The following is an 11,940-nucleotide window of genomic DNA, read 5'->3' on the forward strand; positions in this document are numbered from 1 at the left end:
GGGGTGCAGACCCACAACCCCCTTCTACGGCTTTCCCGAGGCTTATTTAAAAAAATTAATTATGGCTGTGGGGTGTATTTTCTGCAACTCCCATTTTCTCCGGATTTGGGGACTTTTTTCTATAAAAGCTCCAAATCTGAGGGCTTTCAGGTTTCACCTGTGGATCCCGGGTTTTGGAGTGGAAAACCCCTCTTTCATTACCCGGGACTACATAAACCAAAATTACTAACGAGACTACAATCCAGTTGGTTTTACCCCCTTGAGGTACCGATCCTTGGTAGGGAAAAAGGAATCTTGTGGAAGACCTTAATTTGAGTTCACTAAGGTTTGGCTTTTGGGAACCCCCCAATTTCCCCCTTGGACAAATCAAGTCGAACCTGATTGGTCGGAAATGGGAAAGGGGAGAGATCAAAAGCAAAGTCGAGAAAAATTTCTTAGCTATTTCTAATACCAAGGATCGAGGAAATATTACGATGTTTTAAATCTGAAAATGGGGTGGGCTTTGAAAGTGAGCAAAAGGAAGACTGATCGGCCTTTTCTAGCACCTCGATCTTTACTGCAGATTACATGCCACCCTTTGAGCATTTTAAGTGACAAGATTTTATGAACCTTCTATTGTGATATTTGGACTTGTAGTCCCTTGAAAGCAATAAAGGTTTTAAACTCATCAATCCAGTAGTAAGGGAGGTTCAAGATGGCTTCACTGTGTCAACACGAAAAAAGATAATCTTTGTTGGGTCCCCGCATTTTGGTATCATGGGGAAAGAGCGACTGCTCAAAGGCCAAGGTAGCTGCTGGTCGCCCCTTTTGAGGGTCGTTTTTCCCCCTCCCACACACCCACTAAAACCCAGCCTAAGGGTTGTTTTTCGCAATAATGGGAAGGGAACAATGGAGGCCTCCCCCCAATTAGGGGTGACCTTGACAGTTTTGGGGGACTAGCATCCACCCTAAATGAAAAATGGAAATTGCATTAACAAAACTAAGAATCGGGCCACAAATGACCCATGGGCCGATGATGGCTAAAAATCAAACACTTTGTGAAAGGTGCCAAAGAGCCATTTAAAATCCACATGTAGTGGAAAAAATGTGCAAAATTCCGGCCAAAGACGATGTATTGTCTCCCCATATACACTGAAATGTATTGGGGGAGGGTTTTGGGCCAAAAAGGGGTTTTTATTTTTTTGGGAACTAATATTTTTAAAAAATTTTTTTATGCATAAGTTTTGCAATAATTTTATACTTAAGTATAATTTTTGCTTTGATTTTTTATTTGTTTATTGTTTTTATAAGATATTTTTGGATATTTTTAAAGTTTTTAAAAAAATTTTTAAATTTTTATTTAACAAGTATTCATCGCTAATGCCTTTGCTCTGAGGGCAATAATTTTAAAAAATCCAAAACAATCAATCGACGAAACCCCCTCGCACAGAAAATCGTTAAAATCTCGGCTTGAAAACTGAGCTCCTCCATCAGTGCGTAGCCGAGGTCACGGAAGAATCTCCTGAAGAAACTGATGGTGGCTGCGGCTGTAGTGTCAGTGCCACAGCATGCTATTACAGGCCATCCTGAGAGCCGGTCAACATACACAAGGAAAGACTCCTGCTGCACTGAAAAAGTCTGCTGACACGGACTCAAAGGGTTTGGTCAGTGCTTCTTCTGTCAGCATGGGCTCCTGTTGCTGACTTGGCAGAAGTACTTGGCAAGGTTCACATGATCTAACTGCATTTGTGATATCTGAATTGAAACCAGGCCACCATAGTCTGTTGGGCACGACGTTTTGTGGCCTCCATGCCACGATGATTGTCATGCAGGCGAGCCAACACTTCCTAGCGAAGGGTAGAAGGAACTACAATGTGAAGTCCAAAAAGGATTAGCTCCTCATCATGGTACAAATTGTCACGTTCCTTCCAATATGGGAGTAGATCAGGGTCCAAGTCATTACAGTTGGCAGGGAAACCATGAGTCACATTGTCCAGGAGCTTGATATACACCGAATCCTCACGAGCTGCTGCTCGCATCTTATCAAGCACCAAGTCTGTACTGTCCACTCAGAGTGGCCATACGCTGAGTCACTACACATCTGACATAGTTACATGTGTCATCACTAAGAGCGATATCCTCAGAGGACAGTGAGTCCACTAGAGCACAGGAAAGGGCATCTGGGATTGACAGTTCCTTTCCTTTATGCCACATATCTGTGAAGACGTAACCTTCTATCTTCTCCTTTAGGCGTTGAAGTCGGGGGTTATCGATAGCATCTAATGTGTATGATTTAAATATGGACACTAGAGGTCTATGGAAGGTCATCAGGGTGAAGTGGGGCAAACCAAGCAGGTAGTACTTGCACTTCATCATAGCCCATACTACTGCCACTAGTTCCAATCAATTGTGGCATATCTTGTCTCCACATCTGCGAGAAACCGGGAAACACACTGAACTAATCGCCATTCTTCAGGGTTATGTTCTTTCAACAAAGCATAACCTACACCATACAGGTGGGAAGCATCTGTCTGAAGTATGGTTTTGAGTGTTGGTTCGAAATGGGCGAGAATAGGTGGTTGTGACAGGGCTTTCTTCACACGGCTAAATGCTGCATCATGGTCAGGAGTCCATATGAAGGCATGCTTGGGACTCATGAGGGGACGTAAAACTTCTGCAGACTCAGCGATAGCAGGGGTGAACTCGGCCAGTTGGTTCACTAAGCCCATAAATGATCGGAGGTCTGTCAGGTTAGCTGGCTTTGGGAATTCAGCAATGGCACGGTCCTTCTCTTCTTCAGCTGCAATTCCATTCCCTGACAGGATATACCCACAGAATGACACTTTAGGTGCTGTGAACACGAACTTGTCAGCGTTCATAGTAATGCCATGTGCACAGCATCTCAGAAGAACTTGTACGTGCTGTAGGTGGGATGCATAGTTCTCATCCCATAGAAGGACGTCGTCTACCACCTTTACATACTGCTGCACTCCATCGAGGGCTATGTCACCTCGATGGCAATACTCGTCACCTGTGGCCGCGAAGCCCATGGGTCCACGACAAAAGCAGAAGCAACCATAAGGGGTGATGAATGTTGTTAAATGTTGATCTTGCTCCTCTAAAGGTATTTTGCCATAGTCGAAATAAGGCATCCAATGTGGAAAAGTACCGTGCCTTTGGGTTGATACGACGTTCAGCAACATGAGGCGTTGGTGAGGGATGGGCAGGACGGAGCACTGGATTGTTAAGTTTGGTAAGGTCAATAGTTATCCTGACACCACCTTTAGGCTTAGCTACAGCCACTAAGGGGTGACACCATTGAGACGGTTCATCACCTGCAGGAGTAATAATACCCTGAGTCACCATGGAGTCCAACTCTGTCTTGACATCATCCTGCCAGGCAAGGGGAATGACTCGAGGTGTGTGCACAGGTTTGGCATCGTCCTTTACAAAGATCCTCATAGGGGGTCCACACATCACCTTGAGCTTCCTATCTCGTCGGAAATCTTCCTTCGTTATGAGAACATCTGAAAATTCTCGCAGGAAAAACTGCTTCGCCTCACCTGGGGATGCCGAGAGTGGAGGAGGTCGTGGTGGATGTAAAGAGAACCGTTGTGATGGAATAGGTGGGCCTGGCTGGTGGCATGTGGCTTCCTGGGGTGGCACTGAATGGGAGATCAGGCATAACTTTCAAAGTTGTAGCGATCCTTGCTACCTGTGCAGGCTGATCTGTTTGCAGGTTCTTGCTGGGAAAGCGTTTGCTCTGCCCTCTGCTTAGGATCTGTCATGGGTAGTCCTTGGGGATAATTTGTAGCTGCTGTGTGTGGCTCCAGGACAGTAGAGATCCTGGTAAAGAGCTCAACACATTTATCTAACCCTGTATGGTGACTACACCATACGTCATGCTAGCATATAATGATCCAAGGACAATACAGTTCATATGCAACCCATCAGGATTATTCAATCCGAAGTCTGTAGAGGTGTCCAGGTTGTCTATGGTTAATCCTAGAGACTCGAGAAGGGTAACATCCCTGACGGTCGTGTCAGATCCTGTGTCTGGTATGCAGTCCACATATGCTGAAGAGCCTCCTGACTGCACTAATCTAATTGTCAGAGATGCAGGGCCTACACGGGATTCAGTTTCAACCGCGCAGATTTTGGCTATGCTGCGTGAATCTTGGGAAACCAAGAGAACATTCCCTTGTAGGGTTAGTGTCAGTTTCTTCTTTGATGACTGACAACGGCTGGCAAAGTGGCCTACTTTGCCACAGGTACGGCAGGCGCTAGTAGAAGCGGGACACTTCTTCTTGATATGTGACCTATATCCACATTGGTCACAAAGTTCCTTTGACTGGAGTTGTCAAGACTGGGGCGGGCGACTGGTAGCTCTGCGGTGGGGTTCTTCACTGCTACCTTTAGCAGCTCGCTGCTTTCTCTGCTAATAAACAGACACTGCCCTTCTAGCTGGTTGCAATGGGCGTAGTTCTTGAGTGGTAGACTCAGCAGCCTCACGAGACCTACACACAGTTATTGCGTCATCAAGGGTGGCCTCAGATTTCATCTCTAAAAGACGTTGTTTGGTCTCTTCATCTCGAACACCTATCAAGATGGCATGCTTAATTTGGGTCTCGATACAAGCATTGCAATGTCCCTTACACAGGTCCACATCATCTGCAGCTTGCTTCAGGCGCACATAAAATCAGTAAAATTTTTCAAATTTGTGGGCCTGCCTGCACTGGGAAAAGGCAGGACGTCGTAAAGCCTCGTTTCTTTGGTATCGCACGAAGTCTTGGATTCACTGGAGGACATCCATCAGAGGTAGATCTGAAGCTGGAGACACACCGAAACTGTGTTCCAGTGTTCCTCTCATGTCAGCAGATAAGCATGAACGCTACTGTATTAATTGTTTATGCTGAGGCAGGCTATGCAGGTCAATCATGACAGAATAGTCATCCCAGCGCTGTCTCCATTCTTTGTACGACCACAACGTAACGTCTTGGGTGAGGGGTGGGGGAGGCTAGACTGAAGCCTTCGGTGCTGAAGTGCCTGACGAAGGCGCTGAAGCAGGAAGTTCTGTGGCGACCGCAGGCTGTGGTCCTACAGTCTGTGAGGGCATCAGAGACGTGGTGAGGGTAGCAAATAGCTGCAAGAATCGTTGTTCCTCATCTTCCTTCTTTGTTCGTCGTCCTCTCTTCTACGTCTGTCGTCCTCTTGTCTTCGCCTGTCTTCCTCTTGTCGTTGACGATCTTCCTCTTGTCTACGACTGGCTTCCTCTTGTCGTCGTTCCTCGTCCTCTTGTCGACGTCGTGTTTCTGCTTGTTTCCTCTCTTCTGCCTCTTGCCGCCACATCTCCAAATACCTATGGATATATTAGCTGGCTGTGATTATGGTGGCGACGTCGATGAGGGAGACGGCTTGACTTCCTCTTGTGTAGCTGCTGCTTTCGTCTTCTTAACCATTTTGGTTTAAATTAATTTTATTCTTCGTGCCTGGTGGTTCGGACTTCGCTCGTGTCAGGCGGACGCCGCGGCGTCAAAGCAGCTGGGCACAGTCGGCCAAACCTGGAGCTCGACATCACGAAGGGGCGGAGCTTCCACTTCCCTGTTGTGCGGTGCGGCGACAATGCTAGTGCAGCTTCGGAGAGTATGCGCAATGGTGTAGAGGGTAGCTCTAAAATGACCAAAATGCGGGGGAATAAAAAAAATAGCAATAGTCTCTGGTCACAATACACCACAAGAGTTCATCGCACTGCAAAAGTTACTCAGACACTTCACAATATGAGGGTAGTCACACTGCCGGTTCATCTCTTCACTGTCTTTTCACAGAAACTCACTGCGCCATGTGGTTGTGGGATGTCCACGGAAAGTCTATCAGATGTGGATAGATAAACTCACGTAAATCCTTTGGTGATATATTGACAGGAGAGACTAGATACACAAGGGTCTGCACTGAAGTACATCCATTTCGTACCGTGGTGACAGTGCGACTGACTACTGTCTAAAACAATAATGTTGCCATACATGTATCACTGTTCATGCACAGTTCGTCCACTGATACGATACTCATATATCATACACACAACAGGTACATGATGTACAAATTACATTTATTTCTTCTCTGTGTGACGACAATTGGTTCAAGTAAATCCTTGTGTATTGCCGTTGTCGTTTCCTTATCTACTCTCATATCTATCAGAGACAGTTGGTAGATCAAGACAGGTCCATGCAGATCGCTACTGACGTCTCCCTCTCCTATTTTTTCTTTATCTTTGTGAAAATAAAACATAAAACAAAAAAAAATACGAAAATAAATTTAAAAACGAACATTAAAAACCGCAAATTTATATAAATAACTGGTTAGTGGTACTTAACACCCCTCTTCTTTGTTGCCTTTCTTTTTCTCTTGCTATCTGGCCCTTACGTGTATGATCTGGTTCCCCGACTATACATAGCAGTCGAACAGATGATAACCAACACAGCACCAGAACACCAACTGCAGAACCAGTCACCTTAGGATATTGTGGGAAGGATGTCACCGGAAGATCGCCAGAGGCCTACGGTCCAGGATGTTCGTCAGAGCAGGTTAAGCCATCCCATGATGCAGTGGACTGGCGCTGCCTGCCGAGACGCCTGTAAATCCAGCGAAGGGCCAGGAACTCGCCAGCGCAGGTACCAGTCGCCCCAGAATGCTGTGGATGGTCGACACCTGGCGGACGCCCGCAGATCCAGTCAAATCCAGGAGCTCGTCAGCGCAGGTATCAGCTGCCCATAGATGCCGAAGAGGGACACCCTGCCCTGACGCCCGTGGTCCAGATTAGATTACGAGGACGAGGACTAGCATGCCGCCAAGAAGGACCTGGACGAAATCTGTGAGGACGTGTGGACGAGGACGCCCTTAGGTTAGGTCACCCTTGAGGGAAATCTAAGGCGCCTTAAGGGCGATACACAAGTAGCAATGGCCGAGCAATGTATGTGGCTCCAAATCCTAAATAAGAACCATTGAGTCATTGAGGGCGTAGATGACGATGTTATCTGACTTCGCCTGACCCGACAGTTCGTCGCCAGCACCCGACGTGGTAAGGTCGGCCTAGCCCTCTCGCTCCGGGCAGGTTGACCTGACACGTGACCCCGCTTAGACATTGTCTCGTGTGTTCCCATACTTTGTGTTGAACTCTTAGCAATAAAGAGTGAAGCCGTTATACCAATATCACTACCCCTGCAAAGCCACTGTACTAGAGTACTCATAGACTCTTACACACACACACAGACACACACACACACACACACACACACACACACACACACACACACACACACACACACACACACACACACACACACACACAACACACACACACACACACACACACACACACACACACACACACACACGCTGTTCATTACAAAATAACCAGTGAATCAAAAATTAAGAAACCATTTTTATTTTATAATAAGCTGCTCTAAAGTAAATGATTCTCTCGAAACCATGCACATGTGATGGTAAAGGTAAATAACAGTATTCCGTAATCACACTGACAAAATACAACTATATTTTTCAGAATTTGCAACGAAATGAGAATGAAAATCAACCCAGTTTCTTTAGATTCATTTTCTCTTTACTGCTACAATTTGTTATGTATTTTATCAGTTAATAGTTAGCTCTTGAAAGAAGTTCGTTATCGAAATAATGTAGTCTTTAATAATCATAGAGTTATGAGTCACAAATGAATATGAGAATTTTTAATTTCACCTTGATAACATAAACGTATGATTAGTTCAACTGGCACATCGAACTTCTTTTGAAGTAAACTGATACATAATGATAAACCAATGGAGACATAAGTTGATCAATTAATAAGTAATACAGAAGTAAGCAAACTAAACCATTTACTGTTGATGAAGAGGAGAGGATTAAAAATCCTGGTAATGGAATATCGTTATCGAAATGAATAGTTGCCGGCTTTTGTGGCCTGAAGAAGGGACACCCCATGCTCTCACAGAGAGTTCTTAATGTATATATTCTCTTTGCCACAATTGACCGTTGGTTAGTTTCTCGCCTTCAGTTTGTCTGAAAACCATAGCTAGGAACCGGCTCAATATTGCAGATGACGAGGTACGATGTACAGTTTTCTACATACCCTCGCATTGGTATTGTATTAAAGGACAAACACTGTCGTGTTTCCCATTAATAATGCAACAATAATGTCCATTTTTCGTTAATTACCAAAGAAATAAGATTTTAACTCATTAAGATTTAATCTTTTTTTTGACAGAGGAATTGTCCATAGTTTTTTTATTTCTTGAGTAATAATAATTGCTTATATATAGAATTCATGCACTAGAAAATAAGCATTCTAATTAATTCCCTTTAGCTTTATATAACTGAAGAGGAGTAACGGGGGACGGTAACGATATGAAAAGTCTGAAAACCATTGCTCGAAGGGGTGACTTGTATGTTCATGAAAATCACTTGAATTCGCCCAGGATGACCTGCAGTAAGCAAGAAACTAAAAAAAAAAAAAAGAATTGAGAATGGCGTGACTGATCTGCCAATAATTATTCTAAGGGCTCACATCAGTTCTGACAAAGTCGGTTAGTTTTACATACTATCCTGCTTAAAAGGAAAGGACAACATAAATGTATGGTTTACAATAGAACAATGTAGCGAGGCAGCTAGTCTCCCTATACTAACAAAACACAAACGCAACGAATGGTCAAGAACATCATATATATATAATATATATATATATTATATATATATATATATATATATATATATATATATTACATATATGTATGTATATATATAATTATTTTATTTTTTTTCTTGTTCGGTGAGCACAATTAGCAGATTCTTACAGCCAATAGCTGTGATACAATCTCATATATAGAGGAATTATGTTAAAACTGCATAGAGTACTCGATGACAAATCTGTCAATTAAAAGTGAGAATGAAATGAACAAGAAAAATATAATTATCGATTTTTCAACAGCCAGGTGAACGAAACTCGAAAATTAAGTAGAATTCGTGAGTATGAGGATTTCGTGAAATTGACAAAGAAATACACAAGAATGAGCCAATACTTAGAATGAGAGAAAACCTCGAACTTACTGTAATCGTTGTTGCTGCAAAGATATAATCCTCAAAGACAACCGAAATGTTAAATCAAGGGCGAGCCAGGTCCGGCCGGCGAATGGCCTAGTGTCAGTCCTGCCACCTTGCCCGGCAATGAAAGTGCAGTCCTGTCGTAAAACACAAGCTTCAGCGCCCCATGCACCATGGCCTCCTACGTGCGGAATTGGTAGAGTTGTAGTGCAGCGAAGAATTGAAGGCGAGGTGCAGCATTTCACCCTCCTTCCAGCAATTTCGCAAAATTCATTGGGCATGTTCATCATCAACTATTTTCCAAATTATGCCCAGGACGGAAGAGGAATAAATAGACATTTTCGATTGTTCTGTGGCAATGCGTAACAGTTTACATGAATAAGTAACATATGCACTCAACAATATTTTTGAGTTTGAAATAATAGCAAACAGTTTTATGCCATTCCAGTTGATTATCATGATTAAAGAAACTGAACTACGAACTTTCATATGCATGGAAGATCTGTCTAAATGTGTTAAACCTATACCTATGTGAATATGAATAAGTTATATCTTGAGCTTCATAGTAGAAAATATTACGGGCATATGATGTGCTATCCTCTTAAAGTAAATATAGAAATAACTGCTCAAGAATTAATACCATGAAACCCCAAAGTTACGCTCTTCCTGCCTCAGGCTGCGAGATAAATCGTTCTGTAGTTCACGAGAGAGACTGATTTGGGAGTAGGTATAGTGTTGCCTAAATATATTGCTGGAAATGTCCAGTGGGAACTTTTGGCGTTTCCAAAAAGGTCAGTGCACGTTGATTTAACTGGCATAACACTTAAAACAAAAGATGAACATGCACACCCCTCACATGCGCACATCTGCATATATATGGCATATTACAAGAAAGTCAGCATCTTCGTGTGTATAAGTGTGTTTTTGTTTGTGGGTGTGCATGTGTGTTCGTGCGCATATCGATATATGTATTGTCAATATGAAGAAGGCATGCGCTAACTAAATTTAAGAACAGCAGAATAAGACGTTCTTTGAAGAAAAAAAATAATATCAATAACATTTTTCCAAAAAATCGACTATAATTTAAATGAAACATCATATTATTTCCATCCCAACTTTGTTACAGACTTCAAAACTTCTCTCACTATCAAGACCAGCTCGTGTTTGCCTCGGGACACCTGGAAGCACTCACGGTAAAACATTTTTTGATTGGCGCTTTCTGTGTATATGTCTTCACACACACACACACAGTATATATATATATATATATATATATATATAGTACTATATTAGATTGATATATAATTATATATATATCTGTATATTATATATATACATATATATATATATACATATATATATAATATATATATATATATATATATATATATATATATATATATATTATATATATATAATATATATACATAATATATATATATATATATATATATATATATTAATATATATATACTATATATATATATACATATATATATACATTATATATATACATATATATGTTTATATATACATATATATATATGTGTGTGTGTGTGTGTGTGTGTGTGTGTGTGTGTGTGTGTGTGTGTGTGTATCCATATATATCATCATCATCATCAAGGGGCTAACGCCGACGGGGGCGCATGGTCGCATCCACCTTTTTCTTCCAGCCACAAGAGATTCCTCGAGGCGAGTCTCCAGGCAGGCACACGGCCCATCTCTAATTCCTCGCGACAGGTCTCGTCGAGCTGCCCAAGCCATGATCTCCTAGGTCGTCTCACAGGTCTCTTCCACCCAGGGTTGTCTCGTAGGGAGACAACCTGATGGGCAGGGTCGTCCATAGGGAAGCGAGCTAGGTGGCCATATAACATGAGTTGGCGATCCCGGATTATGCAAGTAACAGGTCCCATGCCAGTCTCATGGTGTAACCGCCGGTTGGACACGTAGTCTTGCCAACTGTACCCCATGATCCGGCGAAGGGACTTGTTACAAAAGGCATCAAGGCGAGACTCCAAGACACTGGATAGCGTCCAGGTTTCGCTTCCATAGAGCAAAACTGGCAGTATCAAGGCCCTGAAGACACGCAGCTTGGTCCTTCTGCATAGGTACCGACATCTCCAAACGCTCTTGTTGATCGAGTTCATGGCTCCTGTTGCCAGACCAATCCGTCTACTGACTTCCTGGTCTGACAACCCAGAGATATGGACTACGCTACCAAGGTATGTAAAACTTTCTGTGACTTCAACATCCTCGTCGCAAGCATGGATCGACTGAACGGGTTCCCCTAACAGGCCCCCAAAGTCCTGAATCTTGGTCTTGGTCCAGGAGACCTCTAGGCCTAGGGGCTTCGCCTCATTGCTAAATGCATCAAGAGCCGCCACGAGTGCCTCCAAGGACTCAGATAGGATGGCAACATCGTCGGCAAAGTCAAGGTCTGAGACCTTAATATTGCCTAGTGTTGCTCCACACTGACTTTGCTAGTAGCTCTGCCCATTATCCAGTCCATACAAGTGTTGAAAAGTGTTGGTGCAAGGACACAGCCTTGCCTCACCCCTGAATTAACAGGGAAGAAGTTCGACATACCCCCACCACACTTTACAGCACTTTCAGTACCAGTATAGAGGCTTGCTACCGGCCAATATCTGTGTCGGAATTCCCCTGAGCCTCAGATCCCATAGCGATTCCGATGCACTGAGTCAAACGCCTTCTGAGTCGATGTAGGATGCAGCAACCCACAACCACGACGGTTCCACATACTCGAACGCTAGTATACTCAGGGACTCAATCGATATCGGCCCGTTATCTTTCAGAAGAATGTGGGCAGAATGATTTTTTTAATTTTTTTTAGGGTTT

The 11,940-nt window shown here is 43.2% G+C and overlaps 1 protein-coding gene across 1 annotated transcript; it reads right to left on the reverse strand.

Moving 5' to 3' along the window:
• Window positions 1-2,372: 2,372 nt before the first annotated feature.
• On the reverse strand, window positions 2,373-4,849 carry LOC119595591. Its single transcript, XM_037944701.1, has 5 exons — window positions 4,787-4,849; window positions 4,431-4,660; window positions 3,856-4,298; window positions 3,343-3,644; window positions 2,373-3,215 (listed from the first exon to the last, which is right to left on the reverse strand). The coding sequence occupies exons 1-5, from the start codon at window positions 4,847-4,849 to the stop codon at window positions 2,373-2,375; spliced, it is 1,881 nt and encodes a 626-aa protein (XP_037800629.1).
• Window positions 4,850-11,940: the final 7,091 nt, after the last annotated feature.

This window comes from Penaeus monodon, chromosome 36 (assembly GCF_015228065.2).
Source record: "Penaeus monodon isolate SGIC_2016 chromosome 36, NSTDA_Pmon_1, whole genome shotgun sequence".
NCBI lineage: Eukaryota > Metazoa > Arthropoda > Malacostraca > Decapoda > Penaeidae > Penaeus > Penaeus monodon.

Excerpts from the sequence above, each read along its gene's own strand:
- LOC119595591 (XM_037944701.1), bottom strand. The coding sequence starts at position 4,849 with ATGAGAGGAACACTGGAACACAGTTTCGGTGTGTCTCCAGCTTCAGAT. Across the intron at positions 4,661-4,786 it reads CAGATCTACCTCTGATGGAT|CAAGCTGCAGATGATGTGGA; the intron begins GTCCTCCAGTGA and ends GTGCGCCTGAAG. Across the intron at positions 3,645-3,855 it reads TGGTGTAGTCACCATACAGG|TGCCACCCCAGGAAGCCACA; the intron begins GTTAGATAAATG and ends TCTCCCATTCAG.